Raw genomic sequence first — 24,183 nt, 5'->3', positions numbered from 1 at the left:
AGGTTAAACAACAACAGACATTGAGGTTACCCCACACACCGCCCCTCGTGCTACCTCCATAGCAGTTAGCATTTATTTTGTTTACTTTGGCCAGGGGGGGTCCGCAACACGACGACGACGACGACGACGCGATAGGCCTCGTCCAAACACACCCTTTTTATTCCCCAAAAACCCACACAAACAAATTGAAAATGCCTCGAGTTGCTCAAGTTCCCCGGACGGGGAGTGCCAGGAACAACGCGGGCTCCAGTACAGCCTCACCATACATAACGCAGTCACCCGTCAAGTCAGTTATCCATTCCCCGGCAACAACTGCGGTGTGCTAATGCAACTGTCCAGAATCCCCCTCAACGATGATGTGTCAGAAAAAGGGCAGCGCATGAGCTCCAGGAGAGCTCTCCACGAAAGACAGTTTAACGAAATCAAGAAGGCCGCAACTCCTCGCAAGGTTGGTCTTCGTCTTGACGACATGGAGAACGGTGAGCCGCAGACTCCCCGTGGCGGTCGCGCCAGCAATATCGAAGATGATGAGGGCTTTGTGGTCGGAGGTTCTGCGGTCACGCCTATGAAACGTGTACCACTTCTCGCCAATTTCGAAGAATGGATGAAGATGGCGACCGACAACAAAATCAATGCGACAAATTCATGGAATTTCGCACTCATCGACTACTTTCACGATATGTCACTTCTGAAGGAAGGCGACGGTGTCAACTTCCAAAAGGCCAGTTGTACCTTGGATGGATGCGTTAAGATTTACACAAACCGTGTGGACAGCGTCGCAACGGAAACAGGCAAGCTACTGAGTGGCCTTGCCGACAGCAACAACGCCAAGAAGAAAGACAAGGATGGCGAGGATGCCGACGAGAGCGACGAAGAGGAACTGGATGAGGATGGCAACGTCAAAAAGAAGCCCAAGAAGAAGGTATAGCAGAGATCCATGTACTCCTCAAAGGTTCAAACTAACACTTGCTAGACACAACGGTCATCTGAAGCAACACTTGCCCCCTCGTTCAACTCGCTGCAGCTCAAAAAGTTCGAGCTGGAATTCGCAGTCGATCCCTTGTTCAAAAAGGCATCTGCCGATTTTGATGAGGGCGGTGCCAAGGGACTGCTTCTGAACCATCTCATGATCGATTCACAAGGACGTATCGTCTTTGACAGTAGCGACGATACTGGTGATGCAACCACCCTTGGAAAAACGAAATCCGACGACGAAGAGGGCGGTGGAGAAGACGAGGAAGCCGAGAACGACCCAGAGGAGGAGGAGGAGGAGCTGGAAGATGAGGAGGAAGCCGACGACGTCGAAATCGATGTTGGAGTCCTTGGTGCCAAGTTCATTCCCGACTTACACCGACTCGATGAGCTTGATATTTGTCCTTCTCTGAAGACGTTTGACCTTGGCGATCCTTCGGGATCCATGGATATTCCATTCTTGAAGGCACCCGAAGATTGGAGACAGGACCAGGACAAGGATAAGACACCAGGAGCGCTGGGCGACTTCTCCGGTCTCGTAATTGATGGTGACGAAGCAGCAGGCTTCGACGATGATGACCTCGCCCTGGGAGCTTTCGATGCCGTCGATAATGTCGCTTTCGGTGAGGGTGGCGAAGCCTGGGCTCGAGAAGCCGCCCTGGAACCACAGATGCGAGTGTACGACGCTGGCCTCGGTGAAGAGGGTGGTGACGGGGATGAGAACGACGGCAACGGTGAGTACGTTGTTTCAATGACCAGCGCGCAGAAGGTGGACAAGATGCACGAGGATATCCTTGGATTTTTCGACCAGGCGTTGCAGAAGAATTGGGCGAGCGCAGAGCACTGGAGGATCAGGAAGATCAAAGATGTCAATAAGCCTGCAACAGAGACAAAGAAGCGCAAAGAGAAAGAGCCCTTTGAGATCGATTTTGCGGCACCTCTGGATTCGCACACTTCGGATATCATTCATACACAGGCTACCAACAATTCGGCCATTAGCATGCCCAAGAAGGATTGGAAGTCCAAGTCACGCAATCTACTCCCCGACGACAAGCACTTTAACTCCAAGTCTCTGCTAAGCCTGTTCCTCAAGCCAAGGGCACGGATGAGCAAACGACGCACAGGCTTCAACTCTCGCGGTGGGAGTGGCTTTGGCAATACCGGTGCAGATAATCAACCTGATGGGGAAATGGATGAAGCATTTTGGGCCAACCAAAAGGCTCCGCAACATACAGACGAGACAGCGTTGCCTGAAGGTGACTATGATGCCAACTTCTTCCAAGACGATGTTATGCCATTTCCCGGCGGTGGTGACTTGGACGACGACGACGATCTAGAGTTTGCGGACGCAAGAGAGCATTTCTCACCAGGGCTTGATGGGCAGGCTGGACTCACTGATGGCGGAGGGCTCACGGCTCTACTCAATGGAGAGACAGTGACGAATACTGGAGCATTCGGAACGACGCTGGTTACCCAAACGAGGCGCGTACGACCCGAGTATGTGCAATATGCTAGAGTAGCCAAGAAGGTGGATGTTCGAAGGTTGAAGGAAGAGTTGTGGAAGGGTATGGATGTTGACATTCTTCAAGTAAGTTATTATGCACAGACAAAACGAAGACGTTGCATTATGCTAATAACGTCTAACTACAGAAACAACCTGAACCCCAAGCAGTGGATGTCGGCGAGCCAAAGCAAGAAGAGACGCTCAAGTTCACAGAGATCATGAACAATCTGCAAACAGTGTATCCTAAGCCGGTGATGGATGATATCTCAACATCATTCTGCTTCATCTGTCTCTTGCACTTGGCCAATGAGAAGGGTCTTGTGATTGACAACACACCTGGCCTGTCGGAACTCGAGATTCGCAGGGATTGGTCAGCGGAGATTGTCGAGGGTGAATAGCGGGAGCGGTTTTGAACTATGTAACCACTTGTCGTGAGTATGTATGTTTTGGAGTGGCCATGTACTTGTTTGTTTGACGAGTTATGCATGAGATGCTCGCGGAATTCGTTCGAAAGAGACACTAACAAGGCATGGTATGGCGTGGCATGGAAGATAACGTGATATCCTGGCGTTGGAGGGAGAAGTAATCAGTAGCTACATCTAGAGTACTTGTTTTGAATGAAGGACACGACTGAATGATTGATTGGTCATATTCATAAGCCTTGTTTTATACCTACCATGTGGATGCTGGCTGGAAGATGGTTCTTGAATTTACTAGTACAGCCGCTTTCTGCGGGGTTCCATTTTTTAAATTGAAGAAAGCAAGTTTGAAGACTTCATTGATTGAGTGAGAGTTTTTATACCTTAGTAGTTACTTGGGTCATGTCCAAGTTTTTTCAATGATAGTAGTCAGTCAATGGTAGCCCGATATCTGATTCTCATAGCTGCTTCTCGTTGCTGCTGGAAAATTAGTAACTGAAATTCGTCATTCTATCTATCATCTTATTCAATACGGGAATGCTACAGTGATATTCATCACATCACACTCGTCTCATAGTTGACTGACAATGTCCTGTTCCTATGTACATCAAGGGAATTAGCCGCCACCTTATCCTGAGGATTACAGAGAGACGAGGTTTAATAACGCTCATGCGAGACGAGAGCAATACAAACTAACACGTATAGGGAGCATCATCATCACCCCTAGAGCAAGTTCTTCCAACTAATGCGTTCAGGACCAGGACCAGGTCCTGATTACCTCACCTTACCTTACCTCATACAGACAGGTATTGTAGGTACTACCTTAAGGTAGGGACTTATACAAGGGAAGTACTGCCCAGGTCACCCTCGAGTCAGGTACGTACCTCAGGTCCCAGTCTCAGACCCACTTGTGGGCTATTGTGGCTGCGCCATGACGTTGAAACCGGTTACGAACTGGACCCTTATGACGATGTTGATAAGTTGTGGGGGGCAAAACAGAAGAGAGAACAAAGCAACCTGCGGAAGTAGATAAGTCTGAATAAGGAAGGACCCTTGATATCGTCGTCCTCTTCATTTCGTTCTTTCTCCTTTTTCTCATCTTTGACCTCATCATATTGCTTCAACTTACTACTACCTACACATGTAGATAGCAGTTATCCAGCCACATCTCCTATATGTTTGTAATATATACAATACACACATCAATCGACAACCTTCCTTGTTTTCCGACTATTAAGATCGTTACCCCTCTCTCGCCGCAATCATCTGGTGGTGGTCTCACACTTACAAAACTTCTTGAATCAGAACACTAATCTGGTCTTCCAATGTGGACATGCAGTCGTATACAACATGTCATGACTTGGCATTGGTATTGGCATTTTCATACTACCTTAACTTGTCTCCTGGTCATTTTCTTGTAACACCTAATTTATTCCAGACCGGCAAACCAAAGGGTATATGCCCCCAAATCCAGTTACGACACGGATAACCTCCCAACTATACACCAGTCAAATCCCTCATGACTTCGAATGCTATTTTTGGATCCTTTCAAACCTCTTTTCAACCCAAAACTCAAGTCCATAACGCCAGAATCCGCGACTGCGACCCGATATTACCACAGCAGTCATTATAGGTACTCATACATGTGTACCACCATCCACCTAAAGACCGAATCATGAAATGGAAAAGACTTGACATCATCATGCGTGGGTATCCAACAAGATAAGAAACAAAAGGGGTCCTCGGGGGTGAGTAAGCTGTATCTCGACACATCTGGGCACAAGCGTTTCGGTGTCGAATATAGCAACAGTATGCTACGGGCATAAGTCCATTGTCGTCGCTCCTCATCTTCGTTCGTCTCGTTCGTGTTTTTCGACAAGTTCACCAGCTCTTAGCAGGACGCTCATGCCATCGAGGCGAGTCTTGAAGGGGCGATTGTCGATTGGGGTGATCAAATCAGGTGCCGGCGTCATTGGCACATCGCTGTCCACCATATATTCGTCATTCCTGGCTGGGGGGCCAGTGGGTGGCAATGGTTGAGAGCCTTGAAAGCCGAGTTAGCTTGGACTTCCTAACGAAGCCTCCAGAGATTCAAGTACCATATCCCCTGGGCACAACGCCATGGCCGAAATGTGGCCTTACAAGTGGCACAGGGTCTGTTGGGCTTGGAGTCGTCGTACCAGTACCCAACCCGGAAACAGGAGAACCTCGTTCGAACATGGCCGCGTTGGCAGCAACAACTGGTGTCGGCAGCGTCTGATGGTGGGAAAGGAGAGCGTGGATTGGGAGTGGTCCTTCACCGGGAGTCCGTGCAAAGCCCGCTGCTGGACTTACTGAACCAATACTGCTGCTGGAAGACGGTTCGTGTCGGAGGAGAGGGGGCTTAGGCGGCGCCGATGGAAGCACGTTGGGAACTTCGGGCACCGATCTAGGATGGTTTGCGGCAACGAAACCACTCGAATAAGGATTTCCTTCCGACCCGGATGAGATAGGCATCCCTTTCCTTCCATCCTCGAGCATGTTGGACAACGACGGCAGATGTTGATGTGAAACTTCTACCCCGCGACCTCCTTCTCGCCAGGACTGCTGGCGTTTGGGAGCTTGGTAATGAGGTTCCCGTGGGCTTCCAGCATCGAAGTGGGTGTCCTGGGGCGATGACACGGTCTCGTCGTTCGAGTTGGCCTGGGACAAAAGCGTTGGCGTAGTCGATGAAAGCTGTGATTCAGCTATCGATGCAATCGAATTCAACCTTTCCCGCCGACAAGGCGGTGGCTCACTACCCTGCAACCTTTCGCTACCACTGCCGCTCGAAGTGTTGCCTCCCGGTGTCATGGTGCTGCTGCTGCTGCTGCTGTGTCGTAGTCGAACAGGATCCAGTTTTGTCCTCTTAGAGACATCGGCTAGCCAACGGTGGGATGTCAGTTTTACTGTTATGCCAACGTTTGATGGATTTAATGCCGTCTGGCTACAAACCTTGAGTCCGTTTGGCCTGCTTTTCCTTGAACTCGTGGAGATATTGCATATACTTCCGATAGTCGGGCGTTTTCTTGTACTCCATCAAGTCACGGTGGTACTTCTCTTTATCGGCATTTGCTTGGCTTTCATATGCCTCCTTTTCGCTTGCATTCAGATTTTGCCAATTCTCTCCAACGAGTTTTGCAATTTCTGTGAACGTGAGATTTTGGCTTTTTAGGTCTTCTCTCATTTCTTTTCATCATTTGTCAGTAACCTATTCGCCAAAACCGAGCGTGTGAGCCAGAGCAAGCGCTTACTGTTGGAAAACAATACATATGCGGACGGAGGTCTCTCAGGGGCATTCTCATCGGGCTAGTACCTTGTTAACCCTCAAGTCGCCATCTGAGAAATGCAAAAGGTTCAACTCACCTTAGGATGACGTCGATACTTTCGTTTGGCAACACCTTGTCCCTCGGGCGGTAGTTCCGTCCGACTGGGCTCAGGTTGCACACTATCCGACTTTGCATCCTCACTGGTAGGCCTGACAGGAGTCACCAATGACACTGATGGGGAAATGCCTCGGGCATTAGCTATCCTTCTCTGGAGCTTCTAAATGACATTACATTAGCGGCTGCCTGAGTAGGCGGTGACAGTAACCATACCCTCCGGTGGCCTAATTTGACACCCAATGCATCTCTGAAGAAGGCTGTTAGTGCAAGTGTTGCAATCAGTCAAGTAAAAAGGAAACATACAGATCTGACTCCTGGATGTCAAGAATGATATCCCACTCATCGAAACCTTGCTCAACGAATGCACCAAGATACTGGGACAATCCCAACTCGGCAAAAGTTGACTCAAGATCGGGAGACATACAGCCCAGCTGGAAAGTTCCGGGGAACCTCCCTCTAAAGACAAACGGTTTTCTTGGAGTAATTGGTGCCAGTGTGACAGCTTAACTTCGTCCCAGGTACAAGTGGCCAGAGTGCACTGCAATTTGCAGGAGGAAACAAGTAACGCTGTTAAGTGACCGAAGCTTGTTTAATGAGTTGAGATTGTGTCTAGTGAGCGTTTGGTTTTCTGTTCGGGCAGTCTTGTACACAAGTGTGTCAAGCACTGGTATATGAGGCCTTTTGATGATCCTTCTTGTTGGTTGGTTGTGTTGATGTATGGATACAACTGAAAATGAGTGGGTTTTGAAACGCGGGGTTTGGCACTGAGCTATGGTGAACTGATGATGTCGATTCAAGCTGGAGGACTCAAGAAGAAGCTATTGTGAGAGTAGTGTTAGGCAAAAATCTGGGGCTGATGAGGACGTTGTGCTACATTCGAAAAGTTTCAACAAGCGGATGAGGCTCTGGACCTTCGGTGAGTAGTGATGGAATGTGATGAGTGAGGAGGTTCGGACGTTGAACGAAGATCTTGGGCAAAGAAGGAGTGATAAACTCAAGGATCAAGAGGCAGAGGGTCTGATGATTGGATTGAAGTGCATGAAGTCCTTGGAGAATGTGCAGAGGGTGAGGGGAGGGGGTGTAAGAGAATGACGAAAGAAACAGGAGGCACGTACAAGCAAGATGGAATGATATTGGGCCGAGACAGTTGATGAGCAGCGGACCTTGGACAAGAAAAGAGTTTGGACATATGGTGAAGTGTTGTTATTCTTTGCCAATTGACATGCCACAACCATGAGCAGAAGAGTTTTTCTGAGGCAGAAGTTGGAGACTCAAAGAAAGGGAAACAACTGAAGGCGAGCAAGAAGGATGGATAGGTGAGATGAGTTCGTAAGGGAGTGAAGTGCAGTTACGAGCACCCCCAGAGACAACAGGCGGATTCGGATATCTCGATTGCAAAGAGCAAGTGCTGGGCTGTGGTGGATTGAGGGAAGTGTATTGTGTCCAACCGCGATGAGGGAAGAATGAAAGCCCACGGTCTGTCAGCGGCGCAAGACCTCGTCTAGGATAGATGTCGAGGATAGTGACGAGACGTGGATCGGCAGGTGATCTTCGGACTGAAACTTATGAGGCGACTGTAAGGTGACAGATCCAAGGGGACAGGCCCCGGGCTAGGTTTGGCTGCAGGTCGGTTGAGGATAAAATGTTCTGGACCTAGGCTCCTGTTGGCGTGTGCGCAGCGTGAGAGTCAAAAGACAGGCAAGGCAAGGCAAGGCAGGACGAATATAAGAATTAGATTGTAGGGGACGGGACTTCAGTCGTCGACATACGGGAGGGGGTGTGAGGGTTGTCGAAGAAAGACAGGTCCAAGTTGAGTTGCTCTGTGGGGAGCCGGTGTTAGAGCCAATATTGAGATGGGGGATTCTTGTTCAGGGCATCGTGGGATCCAGATGCTGTATGTAGATGGAGGGTAGAGACAGGGTCCAGGGGAAAACGGGGCAGAGTCGGGGGTGCCGCAGCCACCGGCAAAAGAATAAATACGATTAGTTGAATGGGAATAGGCAAAGCAGGGTTTCGGAAGCGATGATAGAATCGTGAGAGTTCAAGTGGCAGAAAAAGAGCAGAAACATCAGATTCCTACATGGCACTCGCTTCGGGGGGTGGTCTTGCTGTTCAGAGGCTCCAAGAGAACTAGGAGGGCATGGTCTAGCCCAGTCAGTTCACAACTCAACCTAAAGGGGGCGTGGATGTGTATGGAAGAAGGGGTGTATGTCTACAATCTTCCGTCAAGGGCACACAGCCTTGGCACGCTTGTCTTAAAATCTGGGCTGGCTGTTGATCCGCAGTTTCTTTCTTTTTCTGTTGGAGGGCGTATGAAGTTTTGACGTTCGAGAAAGATGAATGATGCAAGGGCCGGTTTTTTCGCCGGAGCATTATCATCATCGTCCATCATCCATCATATTAGGTACTGGGAGTTATGGACAATTGGCACGAACATTGCTGAGCAACGTACGTACAGAAATGCAGTTCAAACTCGAGATGGGTCGAAAACAAGAAGCGTGGACCCCTGAGGCCCTGTCATCGACTACGTATACGATAGGGCGGCACCTGGACAACATCGAGATGCCCCAACTTGGTCCAATTGACGCATTTATAAACGATATCTGGGACCATGGGCATATTGATGTCGCTTCAACGCAACACAACGCAACGCTACTGGTGCCCGTGACTGGGTGTTCTAGCAGAGACGTCCATGAATGAATGGGTGGACGGATGTGTCGAAGAGGAAAAATGCGACGCGGTGCTTGAGATGGAATCACCAAATCGAAAGTCGGAGGCAAATCGACACTCATCGAAAAGATACACACCATCGCTGCTACTGCTGATGCTGATGCTGATACTGATGCTGCTGGTGTTTGTTTGATGTTCCACAGAGCGTGCGGTCCCCGTCATGATGTTCCAAGGACGTGGGCAGGCCTGTTATGGGGTTTGGCGCATCGCATCCTCTATTCAGAAAGAGGCAATTGGGCATGGCGATCAACCATCAATTTGATTGATTGATTTGCCCCGACACGGCAAGATGACAGCCATTGGCTAGATGCGTCACCCGTCCACACCAGGCCTGCCAGCCCTCGAACTCAGGAGCATGTCGGTAGCGCAGCAGCTCACAAACTGTAACGGGTAAGATCTCGATCCCAATTCGTGAAACGGTCGTGGCCTCCCGTACGGTACTACGGGATGACTGGGTGATGGGGTGAGAATGTCACGCTCTTGGACGTGGTCTCCCCATCCTCCTCTGCGGCTGGCTCCAAGATCTTCGAAACTCGCCGAGACGGTGCACACCAGCCAGCTAAAAGAAGTGTGACAGACGGACGGTCAGGGTTGAAGTTGAGCTTGTTCTACAAATGGCAACGCTCGTCGGTAGCCAGGTGGTTGTGGGTTAACTAAAATGGAGTTTCTGGGTCGAATTCTGATGGTCGGAGCTATTGCGAGCCGGGGGTGTGGAGCCGGTATAAGTGACGCACGCCCTGGGCTGTCCACAATCCGCTTGTGGGTTGTTCCTGATCGCCATCGAGCCATGCCCATTGTTGAAATCGAGGTTTGGCTTACTGATCGCACAACGCCAGAACTCCAACTTCACCATGATCGAGCAGGCCATTGATTGAATCGCCCATGGTAACGCGCCAACAGGTGATCTGCTTGCTCAGAAATGCCCCAGGTCCCCTTTTCACGGGCCACATGGTACGGCCACCGACGTCTTTGGGAAGTCCGTCCGTGCAGCAACAGAGGGATGCAGCCACTAGAATTCGTCATGTTGCGCTGATGGTTGGTGCCTCAAGTCGAATGGTGCATATTGGAACTCGTTCCAAGGCATCAGATGTTTTCCCATTCTAACATGATGGGGCAGTGTTATCTAGAGTGAAAGCGCACGACCGACGTCCGGCAGTCCTCTTTGATTCTGCTTCTTCGGTGCTCTGATAGTCTAATTCTATTTGGGCCATTTGGGTATTTGCTGCGTTGACGAGCCGAAGCTGAGGAAGATAGTTAGTTCTATTAGGCATAGTGGCTAAGAGTGGGTATGCGATAGTTCACAGGTAGTTAATGGCTACCAACAATCGAGATGTGCAAGATGGGATTATTCATCGTCCGGCCATTCAGATAGCATTGTAAACATTCGATAACCGCAATACGTAGTGTCGGTAATTGTGAATCGAAAGCTGGTGGTAAAATCGCCATGAGCGGGATGGGAATTCAACAAAGGGTCTAGAATCTCGATCCCTAGTGGCCTGGGATTGGTGAACACCAACGGATTGAGTGACCGGCTCCCCGTTTAATGTAACGCCTCCCCCTTTAGCCATTCAGCCATGCATTTTTCGTTTCGATCCCAGAGGCTTATTCGGACTGTGCCACCTTGGCCATTTCCACCAAGTGTTGAGCTTGAGTTGGCGATATCTTGACGGCTGACCCTGATCGTGAAGTTGATGATGGCCTGGTATTCAGGTGGGTCACGGAGCATAGTCTGTATCGATGAGCCAATAAGCTATAAGCTCGCGGAATCCAAAAATTTCCGATTTCCTCGGGAGAAGCGAAACACTATGTGCTATGCTGCTATGATAGTAGCCTCACAAGGTGCCTGTAGGGTTGAGAGGCTGAGCGACCTGGGCTGGCTGGCTGCACCTGTACCGTCCGCCTCCAAAGGCTGGCGGCTTCTACACATAGGCAGATAGAGATTAAGACTCCATTGCCCGAAACCTTTCGGGCATTGTAGTTTCTGATGTTGAAAAAAAACGCTCATGACCGACTCCCCGACGTTGTGTAAAGCGCATCAAAGCGAATATTTCTCCACGATGTCGAGTCTAGAACGTTGATGAGGGTAGGTAACGGAAGTGTAGGTGATGGGATTATGTTAGGGTCACTGAGCACAGGGCAATGGGCATATGTGACCTTTGGAGGAAAGGGTGTACACAAACTGGTTGGTCAAGGTAGGTACCTAGCTAGGTAGGCAGGCAGTTGGTTTGTTCCTGTCCAAACCCTGCATAGGGCGCATGGAAGGGGCCGCTTTCAGGCTGCTTTCCTAAACTATTATTCCCGGATGTTTTGTTCCATCTTCCTCTGTGCCTGCCTATAAATCCCACTATACCTTGGTATCGGTTCCAGCTAGCTGTTGCTGTATCTGGTTGGCCGGGCTAAAGAATAAGTGTTTTTATGCTTCTTCACATCCGATACATATGCACAAGGTACTATTATTATAAAACCAAGGTACCTCAGATATATATATGTTTTGGTTCAGATTATGAGTGTATACATGAATTCTTGAGCCCTGAATTTCAATACTTGAACACAGAATCCATCTGATAAGACATAGGAAATGATCAGCAGCTAACTTGGCCCGAGCAGCCAAGCCAGGTTTATGTAAATCGATGGATCCTATCGAAAGAAATCTCCGTAGCCTGTTTTGCACCAGCCGGGGGTTGTACGCCGTCAAACTGGCCTTCTTAATCGACCTGTCTACCTAGCCATTGTTGGTTAACTTGCTACGCTCACTGCTGCTGTGCTCACCTCCGCATGCAACACTGCGAATGGAGCTGACCGATTTACGGCACTGATCGTGCTGGGGCATTCTGATACCCGGGCTGGTAGGTCGCAGTCGAATCTAGAACCCCAGCCATAGACATGGATGCGAGCGCCGAGTTTGATCGATGGGCAAAGGCAGGCTTGTCACCGCACTCCACCGGTTTGTGCCAGTCAGCCCAGTTGATCGGAGAGTTTCAGAGACACTTTGACTATTTCCTATTAGCGGAGTGGATAAAGATAGATCGACTACATCCCATGAAATGTAAGCACGTATTTATAGCATACACCAAGAATTCCTCTTCACGAAGTACATTCCCTTTTTAGAGACTGGGTGGCAATGCAGCTGCACCTTGAGATCTGGCATGTTGGTTTGCCATCGACTTTGATGCGTATGTAAATGCGGAGCAAAGGAGATTTGTTGGGTGCGAGTTGTCTGTTTCAGCCTCGATCCATATTGGACAAGAGATGCATATCATGGTCGGACGCACGCCTGTGCAGCTTTCACAACAGTATCAGTTATCTGTCCCTTAATCTCAGAGGCCCAACGCCTTGACACAGTAGATTGGACGCTTTGCTCCGGCCTGACAACACTATTGAGAGCCACTTCCTCCCTCGTTGATACGAAACCCTCAGCTGTGGTTGTCTTGAGGCGACCCGCAATGGCCGAGATCTTGTTGTGACCGCCACCCGTCGTGGTCTAGGCCAGTGGCGCATGTGTCTAGACTAATCGATCGATGCCCATGGATCCGCCATAGCACTTATACCTTTAATAATAAAAAAACTATGGAAAACTATCTATTTCAATCTTTATTTTCGGATAATATCTTCCTGTGTTTGCTTATCACGGGTGCCTAAGAATGGGGTGATTACGAGAGTTTCCTGCAGATTTAAGGCACATTACTACTTTTTTCGGGATATCTCCTTAACGAAGCATTGAGGCAAGTAAGCCACAACTAACCAACTCACATATCATACATATATATATCCGTGAGAGAAACATCAGCTTCCAATATATGCCTGGTTCATGTGAGAAGAGTTTGTAAAAGCCGGTTAATGAGCTTTGCGCTCACCAGATGGCATAAGATGTGTCTATAACTTATTGTCGATAACAGATGGCAATAGCTGTAAAAAAATAAAAAAAAATAAAAAAAGACCACATCCTCCTCGACTATTTGGACCAATGTGATTAGTGTTGTCTGTGCTCTTGAATAGAGTCGAGGCTCAGCTACCCCTTGTTCAGTGTCTCTCGTGATTGATATTGACAGGCCACCCCTTTCTCTCCTCTCTATGGACATACTCGATGGCCCGTGTTCGCGCCCGTCAAAATCGGGATCTAGATAGAGTTCTAGACACAAATTTACCATATCCCCACCACTGTCGGCATTGCCCACTTTGCGATACGTGAATGAGTTGTGACTTGAGAGATACTGTAATCTCTGGTATTCTCCTTTCCGGGCAATTAGTAGCATGATCACTCGGCGCTGTGCGGACTGGGATTAGCAGGATGTGCTACGGAGAAGTGCTGTCACTGCCCTTGACACCAACCTACTTAGGTAGGTAGTGTATTGATTAGCTCTCCACGAGAGGACCACTGTAGCTACAGTGTAGTTATTGACCCTTAGGCAATTGCCCACGCGAGACCCCCACCACTACCAAGCGCATCTGTTGGTAGTGAACCGAAATTCAGCCCACTCCTTCAGTACAACCTTAGTTTCTCCATTCTCTTACAACAAACAGCGCAAACGATATCATCCACGGCCACAAAGAGACGAGATAATTGCTTCGTTCCACTCAACCAATCATCGAATTAACGACCTACCTATTCCTTCTCGTTGACTTCTCCTCTGTCTGGCAACGGCAAAAAAGAAATTAAACACCATGGCCCCATCTGACACAAACAACCGAGCCACAAAGCCTTCGGCCTCGGGTTCAAGTTCGGGGGATGCCGATTTGGCCCAGGTGAGTCAAGTCACGACCTTTTTTCTGCTCTCCCATGTTGCTCCAATATCATTTTGCCACTCCAAAAAGAACAAACAATAACGTATGGGAATGGCACACTTTGCCATCTCTCCAAATTACGGAATAGCAGCAAAACACAATCATAATCACCTAGATAATCATCGATATATTCATTTGATCTGACAACAACCAAGCATCAAAACGGATGCTCTTCCTGCTCCCCATTCCCCATTCCCCATTCCCCATTGCCGTCCCCAATCTCAATCCCATTCCTCAACATACCATTCATTCCCTGTCTATTCCCACTCCAAAAAGTCTAGACCCGGCCTGTCCGTGGAACGTTTTATACCTTAGCTAGACCCAGCCAGTTAGTTGGTCGAGACCTTCTCGCTTCCCTTGGCTGCCACGAGTCGAACCCTCCTGATTTATTACATCTGCATTCACATTGGCATCCTGCATTCTGCATCTCTGATCCCTGGATCCTGGGGTTAGACCTTGGGGGAATACCGGTATCATATCACTATTTTGTTGTCAGCATTCTTCTGCTCACACACCCTCCCGCTTTACTCTCATTGTCATTCTGTCCCTCACTCTCGCCATTGCATTGCATTGCATTGCGTCGCATTATATTGTATGTCCGTTCACTGACAATTTTCTGTTTCAGGCCTATCGAGACCTTGCCAGGTATGCTATTCCAAAGTTCATCGTCATTCTCCAACTCATCTCACTGTTAATCACATTCACACTCCCTCTCATACTCCAAGTTCTCTTTGCCTTATCTCGATCTATCCTCCCCATCCATTGTCTTCACACTCTCGTATTTCTATTATACACTTTCTCGTTGCCACCATTTGCTATCACGTCACCGGGGTTTCTTCCGCGAAACCTTTGGCTAGGACCCTACATGCAATGAAGAACTCCATAACCTCTACATCCCTTGACTCCCATGGGTCTCAGTTCATAAATCTATTTACCTACCGGCGTGCCCGACACTTAATTATGGCCAAAGCGTTTGGCGATTTTCAGAATGCCATTTTTTTCAAAATCTGAATCTCAAGAACCTCAGCTGAACAAGGTCCTCGGGAGATCGGCATCTATCAGAACCGATAATCAGCCCATCACTATCCTTGCCTCTCCCGAATTGTTCAGACAGTCTCTTCATCGGTAAAGGAAGTTTCCGATTGCCTCTCCTGATCCTTGTAATACTACGTTCTTGTGTCGCTCGCCATGCATTTCATTGGTTATATAAGTTCTTGAACTGTATTAGTGGCTTGCAAGCGAGGCGATGTGCATCCCTAACATAGACGTATCACGATATCTTCACAACTTGCATGACGCAGTCGTTCCTGTTCCAACACACCTCACTACCCCTGACATGGCCTTCGCCTCCCTGATCTTTGGCTTCAAATTTTAAGAGCGATTTCTTAAAAACTGCAACTGACACAAAGGATCCATAGAGGCGAACAAGCGGCCACGGCCCTTGAGAATAATCTTTCAAGCCTTGAGAGCAGGCTCGATGCCATCCTCGCTGCTCTAGAAGCCAGAGAGAACCCACAAACGTCCGCCACCGCAGCCAAGGCTAACAACTCCCCCAGAGCTGCAGATAGAGAAGATCAGAAGGGCGGATCATTGGACGGTGCTAATGGCGACGCAGAAAAGATTGAGAAGGATGCAGCCTAAGTGAACAAGCAGTTTGAGCAGTGGCTACAGATCATTTCACGTAGTAGACTAGACAATGGAGAGCAGGGTGTCAAGCCATTCATGGGTCTCTTTCCCAAAGAGTTTCTTTTGCCTGAATTATCTGAACAGTAGCGGCCATTTGATAATCATTCCTTATTTCGTTGAAAAGACATCCCTATTCTCTCACCTATCTTTCGATCCCACGTACTCCCTGAGCTCAGTTGCTCATGTCCCGCCCCTTATAGAAGGGCAAAATGAAAATAATAAACATGAACGAACAGAGAGAAACCGGACAAAACGCAATGGACAAACCCGTAGAGCAAAAGATTAAACAACGATCCATGCGAAACCCCCACCCCCGAGTGACCCTTCTCCAGTCGTCCCTTCCTTATTCTAACTGTGGTAGCCGACATGTATCGTATACTTATGTTTTTGTTGTCGGATCATGTTCATCTAAATCGATATACGTCGTTGTAACGAGCAACTGGATCAATAAACGTCCTTCTCTGCAGGAAGTTTGACGTAATCGTCCTCCCATGAAAACCCCAGAAACGCCAACATGACAAATATAATGCGATAAAAAGAAATTATGTCCTTCTCCAGCCTTAAAGCAAATGGAATGTGAGGAACGCCGAGACATAGTCTTTTGGACCCTGCCAGGTATCAAAATTCGCAGTCTCTTGGTCAACCAGTGCCTCGAATTCATTATCTTCATGCGAGTCGGTCGTGGCCAGTTTAAGCGCCAGATCCCAAGGTAAATAGTTGGTGTTGTCATAAGATCCACGATGAGTACAGGAGTGGTGTGGTGACCAAAAGAAGACCCTGCGGTGAGTCCTAACTCATTGACTCACGATATGGAGTAGTATTTCGCAATTGTGGGACGTAGACATGTGATCCATCGTCATCTCGTTACTGACTGAGCGATCTCATGAAAGCCTGAGGATGCGAGAACCAGTTAGTTGGTAAGACTCCGCATATCAGAGAGGTCAAGACGTGCTCTTGCCAGGGGATCCTCATCAGTTGCCAGAATGGCAGGGCTCTCCTTGCCATTTCCTAACAGAGGTTCTCGACTCGTGAATGAGCGGCTCTCGAGCGTGGGTCGTAGCAGACCCTGTCCCCCCTCCTTGTGCTTCGATTTCGTCTCGGCGTGGAGTGCCAGTTCCCGTTCACGGTTCTTTTCAAGCAAAGGGCCGCCGAGCGTCGCGCACTTGAGGATCGTCTGGATGAGATGGTTTTGCTGCAGAGGTTTGGACAGATACTCGTCCATCTGAGCTTGGATACACTTCTCTCGGTCACCCATCATGGCGTGGGCGGTTAGGGCAATGATAGGTGTGCGGTGGCTCCCTATGCCACGTTCGTACTCTCGAATCTTGCCTGTGGCTTCGAAGCCTCCCTGCAATCAATAGCGTTAGTTAATCTGTCTGCGTGATGATTGCGAGGAACTAGTTTGACGATGCTGATACTTACCATGATCGGCATTTGCACATCCATAAGAATGACATCGAATTTCTTGCTTTGGACGGCCTTGACAGCTTCCCAGCCGTTGCCAACAACTGTTACCACATGGTGATACTTCTCGAGAATTTTCACTGCTAATCGTTGGTTGACGGTGTTGTCTTCGGCGAGCAGAATTTCGAAAGATTTCGTGTTGTCGGCGAGCGAAGGTGTCGCCCGGTTCTCGAGAGCTGGAATCATGCCATTCCCTAGATCAATAAGCTTGCACGGCGTTGTCATATATGACGTGATTCCCAGATCCAAGCACGACTTCAGGCTAACGTGAACAACTGGTGCCAGCAAAACGATAGGAAGGTACTTGAAATCGTCCACAGCTCTTAACCTCCTAGCAGTGTCGATGGAATCGACGAGGATAGCATCATAGGGGAGAGAGCCACCGCTTTGAAGACGAGTCAGCGCAGGACTCTTCTCCGAATCCACAACAACGGGCTTCAAGCCGATCTTTTCTAGCATAGGCTTGATTGAAGTGGCGTTCTGCGACTGGGCCTTGTCGACGAATAGCACTTGGTGACCTCGGTAGGGGCGGATCTGTTGCTCGATCAGAGCGGCGTCGTCAGGAGCAAGCTTGACCAAGCAAGTGAAGTGGAATTCACTGCCCTTGCCATGTTCACTGTTTACCCAGAGATCACCACCCATAAGATTGACGAGTCGTTTCGAAATAGATAGACCTAGACCAGTTCCGCCAAACTTGCGCGTCATGGAACCATCCGCTTGTTGGAACGTGTCGAAGATCAAATCCAGTTTATCTTGGGCGATTCCTATGCCCGTGTCCTCCACGACAAACTCAACCGCATACTCTCCAGGTCGGACATTATTTTGCCCCATGCTCTCCTTGATCGTTAGGCTGACCTCACCATGCTCTGTGAACTTGATAGCATTGCCAACAAGGTTGAGGATAATTTGTCTAAGACGGAAAGAATCGCCAATAACGTAGTCAGGCACGGAGCTGTCGACCTTGTAGGTGAGGTCCAAGAACTTCTCATTTGCCTTGACGGCGAGAGTCTTGAGGGCGTTGAAGACGGTCCCACGCAGTGTATAGGGAATCTCTTCAATGACCATTCTCCGAGCTTCAATCTTGGAAAGATCCAAGATATCGTCAATTATCGTCAAGAGGCTATTGGCAAGATTATTGACAATGTTAAGCATCTCCCTCTGATATTGAGTCAGATCGGTGTCTAATGTCAGCTGAGTCATTCCGATGATACCGTTCATCGGCGTTCGGATTTCATGGGACATGTTGGCGAGGAACTCTGACTTGGTCTTGTTGGCAAGTTCGGCAGCTTCCCTGGCCTGAGTATTACGCTGAATAGAATCACGCAGATTCGAAATCATCTGGTTGATCTTGCGCTTGAGTTCGTCCATCTCACCTGATGCTTCAACGTCCACTAGCTTGGTGAAATCCCCATCGGTGGCTAAGTTAGTTATATCTGAGAAGGCGCGCACTTGTGTAGTCTGTATGCGTTAGAAAATGGGTTTCCCGCGAGATCATCAAAGACTACTTACCAGGTTACTGGCCATTGTGTTGACATCTGTGGTAATCTCTTTCCAGCGGCCATCTAGACCACCTACGTCGGCTTGGGCACCCATCTTTCCATCAACACCCACATCCTTGGCAACTCGCTGCACTTCGTAACAGAAGCTAGACAAACGGTCAACCATGTTGTTAATGGTTTCTTTCAACACCTGTATCTCTCCATTTGCTTCGACCTTGATCTTCTGGCTCATGTCGCCGTTCGCAATGGCTTGAGTAACTGTTGAGATACTTCTGACCTAGAATTTGGTTAGTGGGTATGCCAAGTATGAGCTTTTGAGTCGAGACTTGAGCCTTACCTGGACTGTGAGATTTGACGCCATTGTGTTGACGTTTTCTGTGAGATCCTTCCATTTACCTTCGACATTGGCAACTTGAGCCTGTCCACCCAATGTTCCATCTGTGCCTACTTCCCTAGCCACCTTGCTCACTTCAACGGCAAACGTACCAAGACGATCCACCATCTGGTTGATGGTGTTCTTTAGTTCTGCAATTTCACCCTTGACCTCAACCCCAATCTTCTTTGTCAAGTCACCTTTGGCGACAGCTGTTGTGACCTTTGCAATTTCTCGCACTTGAGTGGTCAAGTTCATGGCCATGCCGTTCACATTCTCCGTCAGATCCCTCCAGGTGCCCTCAACATCATGCACAGTGGCCTGACCTCCCAGACGTCCTTCGGTTCCGACTTCACGGGCAATCTTGGTAACCTCGCGGGCGAACTGTTGCAGTTGGTCAACCATGGAGTTGATGGTTGACTTGAGCTCAAATATCTCTCCCCTGCAATCGGCTTGAACCTTTTGTGTAAGATCTCCCTTGGCGACAGCTGTGGTAACCTTGATAATGTCGCGCACTTGAGTCGTCAAGTTGTTGGCCATGGCATTGACGTTGACGGTGAGATCGTTCCACATTCCCTGCACTCCCCCAACGTCAGCTTGTCCGCCTAACATGCCTTCGGTCCCGACATCTCTCGCTACACGTGTGACTTCAGAAGCAAATGTTCGTAATTGATCCACCATGGTGTTAATGGTCTGTTGTAATTGCAATATCTCGCCCCTGGCAGGTCGTTCGATCTTTTTGGTCAGATCGCCGTGAGCCACGGCGGTTGTAACCGATGCTATCTCCCTCACTAGAGACTTGTTAGTCACAGAACATCACTTTCGTAATCTGGGCAAGGCTACAAACCTTGATCGGTAAGATTCTGGGCCATAACGTTGACTATGTGTGCGATTAGCAATTTGTCACACGAAAGACATTGAGGAATGTGAATATACCGTTGTCAGTCAATTCCTTCCATGTTCCATCGACACCGCCGATACGGGCTTGGCCACCCAGCAATCCTTCGGTACCGACTTCACGAGCCACTCGCGAGACTTCGCTAGCAAATATTTGCAGCTGGTCCATCATAGCGTTGATAGTGCGCTTGAATGTTGTGATTTCAGGGTCCATTTCAACAGTGTTCATGCGAACCTTCATAGTCAAATCACCGCGAGCAACGGCGGTAACAATTTCTCCAATTTCTCGTAGAGCCTTTTGGAAAGCCTCGTTGGCCTTCTGATGCTTCCAAAGCTCGCGCTCCAGAGTAGCAATACGTTCCTGCTCGAGGATCTCGAGGGCTCGCTCTTGTAGCTGCTTCTGCTCCAGGAGCTGAGCATTTACACCAGCGAGCTCCTGGCGCTGACTATCGAGTAACTTGGATTGGTCGTCCACATGTTCTCGAAGTCCTTCAAGGGCTTCTTCGGTCAGCTGATAGGTTGGCAGATGCGGAGAGTGCAGGCTACCTTGGGCGTGAAAGACTTTGGGCTTGGGGCGAACCGCCACCGCCTGAGCCTCTTCGCCAAAAAGAGTGTCAATAACCTCGTTGGGCGTTTCTGGGAATGGGGAGGTAGCTGAGGCCTGGCTCTCGAGCTTTCCAACACGTAGAGCAAGATTCTGAAGCTCGAGTTCGAGCTTGCGCTTGGCGGGAGTATCTGGCCCTGGAAGTTGCACCTGAGAAGCTACACCAACCGGTATCGAATTGGGCAGTCGGGGATCTGGAGCAATCGAGGCGACAATCGAAGCCGCAGCGGCGAGTGCCGCGTCGTCAACCATGGTGATGCAGGTAGACTGCTAATTCGCAGCGAGTAATAGAAAAAGCTTTCGTGGGTTTCTTTTGTTTTGTATATAAATATTTTCTGGCTGCGTCGAGTAGAACGTCTAAAGTGGGTTGATGGGTATAGATTGCAGATTTGTGTCGATGACAAAGCGCCGAGTCGATGGATTGTAGAGAATATTCGAAAAAGTTATGACACAAGGTAGGACGATGACCAAACTAGGGACGCAACAGCAGTCGACTGCGCAGCATCCTCGATTGTCGAGAGTTCGGATACGGTCACAGTACAATATACAAGGTGACAGCGGGCGATGGCCCTGTAGAGCAGAAACGTGCGAAGATGAGACAGAATACAAGCAAAGCGGTCGTGAACTTGAAACCAAACAACAGATAAGACGAAGGAGGATATTGTCGAGACTAATCCGAGCCTGTTTCGTAGAGGTGAGAGGTCGGGTGGCAACGTCGCGACAGGTTTGAGGAGGAAAAGATTAGGCTGAAAGTTCAACGGGAGCCCTTTACGAGTTGACTGAAGCGGGCGTAGTGCACTGTAAATGGTAAATGGGGTGAGGGATTGGATTGGGATAAGGGACGGAGCAAAGTACTTCAAGGCAGCTGGAGAGGGGGACAAACCCAGTCCAAAAGGTGGTCCCAGCTGCAGCGGTGGCAGCAAGCACTGGACCGCAACACCGGTGTGGGGGGTCTAGCACGCCTAGGTACCTCTTAGTCTTCCACTGACAGGAGAGCCCTTGACTTCCTTCCTTGGGTATGAGGGGTACCTCTGGTTGTTTAGAGAGCTCGCGAGGACACCATGTATCTCCGAGTTAGGTCGGTGCTGGGTAGATCCCTCGGTTGCTACCACAGAACAGCACGGCGCACGCACGGCAACATCAGTACGAAGTGAAAAGGAGGGCGACAAAAGAGATAAAAGGCGGAGCCAACCAAGCGGTGCTAATGTCTGATCAGGTCTAGCGAGGTTTCCCTTTTCGGATCGAAGTGGTGTTTGACTCTGTTACTGTACATACCATAAGAATCTCTCTCACCATACTGCGTACAGAGAGGTACGGTATTGGCTGGCATCCATTGCAGTTCGAATTACGTTGACTGAGTATGACTTCGGCTGTTGAGAGGAAAACTGAACCCTGCTCGGGAAAGTTATTAGTTAGAGAATCAATCGCTGCTCCATACGTCCAACGATGCTACTCTACTACTAGCTGTCAACGAAGTGAAATTGGACTGTGATGTGATCTAGTCGAAGCCTGAAACTTGGGGGATGAAACCATATCTATCAAGAGTGGAGTGGAAGCCCTGAAAGTAGTAGGGAAACGAGTGATCATAGCAGGGAACTGTGAGTAGGGGGCGGTTGACTCTGGCCTTTGAGCGAACAAACATTTGCTGTAGTACCTTACCTAAAGTTTTTTACGGTATGGTAGGTCTGCCTCCTAAAATCACGTGTAAATTCCAGTATTCTTGTTGTAGAAAGATGGCATTTTCTATAATAAATGCATCTCCTGTCCCTCATACTATTACGGATAGGTGGTTGTATATACAGTTTAACTCTTGTGTATAACATTGACACCAGTCAGTTTTTCGTCTCTTGGGCTTAGTACTTTCTTTGCTTGGAGTTCCAAGGGGCATGTTTTATAGGTACTTACCTAACGTTACTCAAGTGAAGGAGACCCCAAATCCCCTGAAAAGACACCCATGTTCCAGTACTTCGACCCCAAACCAATTCCCATAAATTGATAGTGACAGGCTGCCTCGCAAACGGAGCCTGCGAGCAATGTCACTTTTTAACCAGGGCCCTTCTGGGGAAATCTGAGGCTTGATAGCCAATGGTAGCATGCCCAGAGGCTCTCCCCGCCCCTAATGCAGGCTAGCGGCTGCACGAACGAATCGATCGACATTATTACTGTCCGCTAATGTCTGCGCGTTGTGGTTACGGGCACTACAATCTATAAGGCGGCTGAGATATTGGATTAGATTGAACGAAATGCGATGGAGGATGGGCTGTCACTTTCCATGAATATATCTCTCCTACTCCTCTCCGGCAGGCTCTTACTGCTACGTGTGCCCATAGAGCCAAACAACCTCTCATCTCATATCAATCTCTCCAAACCCATCAACATCATATCGTCAAGTAGAGAGCAAGTTCTCCGCTGAAGCAAGGGGCGATCTAAGAAATACCTATCGTGCCATGCCGCAGCCGTTTTAGACGTATTCATCAATTTCCCACTTTTTACGTTTCCCCTCTACTGGCTTTTGTCGTTGTCCCGCAAAGCGGTCAAATGACGGTTACGAGTGGCGTGCACCCTTTCATCAGAAGAAGTCCCAGGGTTTAATTACCACCAAACTCAAAGGCATCTGAGATACCTAGGTCACGTATAGTTTCTTGTTCCTTTGGAGTTGAGATCAATTAGCCTACTCACTGACTAGGATGAATACATAGCTGGCAAAGAAATGTCGCAATAAACGACTCGATGCTGGTCCACTATCGCATCTTGGCCAGAACTATTTTCTCCATGCTGTTTGAAGGATGTCCACCGCCAACAGTCACGAGTATTTATCAGTACAAGCCCTGGCTGCCAAGGGCCAAGGCCGTTGATGTGGGGTGGTACTATGCTGGATACTCGCACAGTGACGATACTTCCCTTAACCGAGTAAGAATTGGAGACTTCCTCCCAGGGCTTTAAGGACAACCCAGTATGCTCAGTGCTGTTCGTGTTAAAGAAGGCAGTCACGGCCACACGTAAAGGACGTGTTCTCGTGCTGGGAGATTTTGCGAACGGATTCATTTAGTGCGATATCGAGACGCGGCTCCGTTGTCATTTGTTGGAACGTCTCTCGAGCTGTCAACAAGTGGCATCCTTGTGGCTCGTACGGGTCCCCTTGCTTAGTACGAAGATGAACTTGGTATTTCCACCGCGATCTTTATCCGAATTCTTGTCCCGAGTTCTCATGCACGATCACTCACCTATTTGTCCTATCGGTCTTCCGAGTGCACTAGAAAGGTGCTCGCAGCAAATATTCTGGGCCACACCAAAAACTAGCTCCATCTTCAGCTTACAGCACGATACTGCACAAGGAAGTACGTTGATATCACCGTCTAAAAATGAAAATAGACATCCGAAGATTGGGGTGTCTAGGCACCGTGCGGTTTTCAACAGATGCTTACTGTTTCCGGACTGACTTAGTCCCCGCAGGTTGCAAATGAGAGCTGAGCAGCTGGGCGTTTGGCCACGAGGGAGCGTGCCATCGCCGCGTATGGTACGTGATGTTTGTTCAATACCACCAATGACGAGCAACAGGGTTAGGACATACGCCATGAGACGGGCATTGTGATGGACAGTGTCTTGTGTTTCAGGCAAGGCTGGCCAAGTGTCGCTCAATCCGCACCACGCATGCTGCTAATAATTACTCCTGGGACACTCTCAAAAACCACACAGCAGCCTTGGTGCCACTGCAATCGGATATGGCTGGTAGAAGGGCCGTCTGCAAACCACAAGACCACATATACAAGCGAGGAGGTTTAGACCCATCACTCACTGCTCCCTTGTCAGAAAGAATGGTAGGAGATATCCAATTGTTTTGCGGGTAGT

General features: G+C 49.0%; 5 protein-coding genes across 5 annotated transcripts; 2 read left to right on the top strand and 3 right to left on the bottom strand.

The window, feature by feature from the left end:
* Positions 1–191: 191 nt before the first annotated feature.
* Positions 192–2,874, top strand: BKA55DRAFT_499285 (condensin complex subunit 2/barren; the record flags this gene model as incomplete). The annotated part of the gene is made up of 4 exons (XM_046186643.1): positions 192–286; positions 340–922; positions 974–2,560; positions 2,623–2,874. The coding sequence occupies 4 exons, from the start codon at positions 192–194 to the stop codon at positions 2,872–2,874; spliced, it is 2,517 nt and encodes an 838-aa protein (XP_046054784.1).
* A 1,865-nt stretch (positions 2,875–4,739) lies between these two features.
* Positions 4,740–6,721, bottom strand: BKA55DRAFT_589453 (uncharacterized protein; the record flags this gene model as incomplete). The annotated part of the gene is made up of 7 exons (XM_046194933.1): positions 4,740–4,939; positions 5,076–5,795; positions 5,869–6,102; positions 6,168–6,199; positions 6,280–6,361; positions 6,513–6,556; positions 6,603–6,721. The coding sequence occupies 7 exons, from the start codon at positions 6,719–6,721 to the stop codon at positions 4,740–4,742; spliced, it is 1,431 nt and encodes a 476-aa protein (XP_046054783.1).
* A 6,756-nt stretch (positions 6,722–13,477) lies between these two features.
* On the top strand, positions 13,478–15,521 carry BKA55DRAFT_553892 (uncharacterized protein). Its single transcript, XM_046191559.1, has 3 exons — positions 13,478–13,772; positions 14,437–14,456; positions 15,230–15,521. Exons 1-3 carry the CDS (start codon positions 13,692–13,694, stop codon positions 15,450–15,452), a joined length of 324 nt encoding a protein of 107 aa, XP_046054782.1. The 5' UTR covers positions 13,478–13,691; the 3' UTR covers positions 15,453–15,521.
* An 886-nt stretch (positions 15,522–16,407) lies between these two features.
* On the bottom strand, positions 16,408–20,586 carry BKA55DRAFT_684229 (uncharacterized protein; the record flags this gene model as incomplete). The annotated part of the gene is made up of 6 exons (XM_046198614.1): positions 16,408–16,845; positions 16,920–18,419; positions 18,471–18,737; positions 18,798–19,624; positions 19,681–19,713; positions 19,770–20,586. 6 exons carry the CDS (start codon positions 20,584–20,586, stop codon positions 16,408–16,410), a joined length of 3,882 nt encoding a protein of 1,293 aa, XP_046054781.1.
* Positions 20,587–23,464: 2,878 nt separating this feature from the next.
* On the bottom strand, positions 23,465–24,183 carry BKA55DRAFT_158674 (uncharacterized protein). The gene has a single exon (XM_046184970.1). The coding sequence runs from the start codon at positions 23,908–23,910 to the stop codon at positions 23,551–23,553; it is 360 nt and encodes a 119-aa protein (XP_046054780.1). The 5' UTR covers positions 23,911–24,183; the 3' UTR covers positions 23,465–23,550.

Source organism: Fusarium redolens (genome assembly GCF_020744475.1).
Source record: "Fusarium redolens strain MPI-CAGE-AT-0023 chromosome Unknown BKA55scaffold_2, whole genome shotgun sequence".
Lineage (NCBI taxonomy): Eukaryota > Fungi > Ascomycota > Sordariomycetes > Hypocreales > Nectriaceae > Fusarium > Fusarium redolens.
Note: the sequence above shows the minus strand (reverse complement) of the source record. Positions and strands in the feature narration are given on the sequence as shown.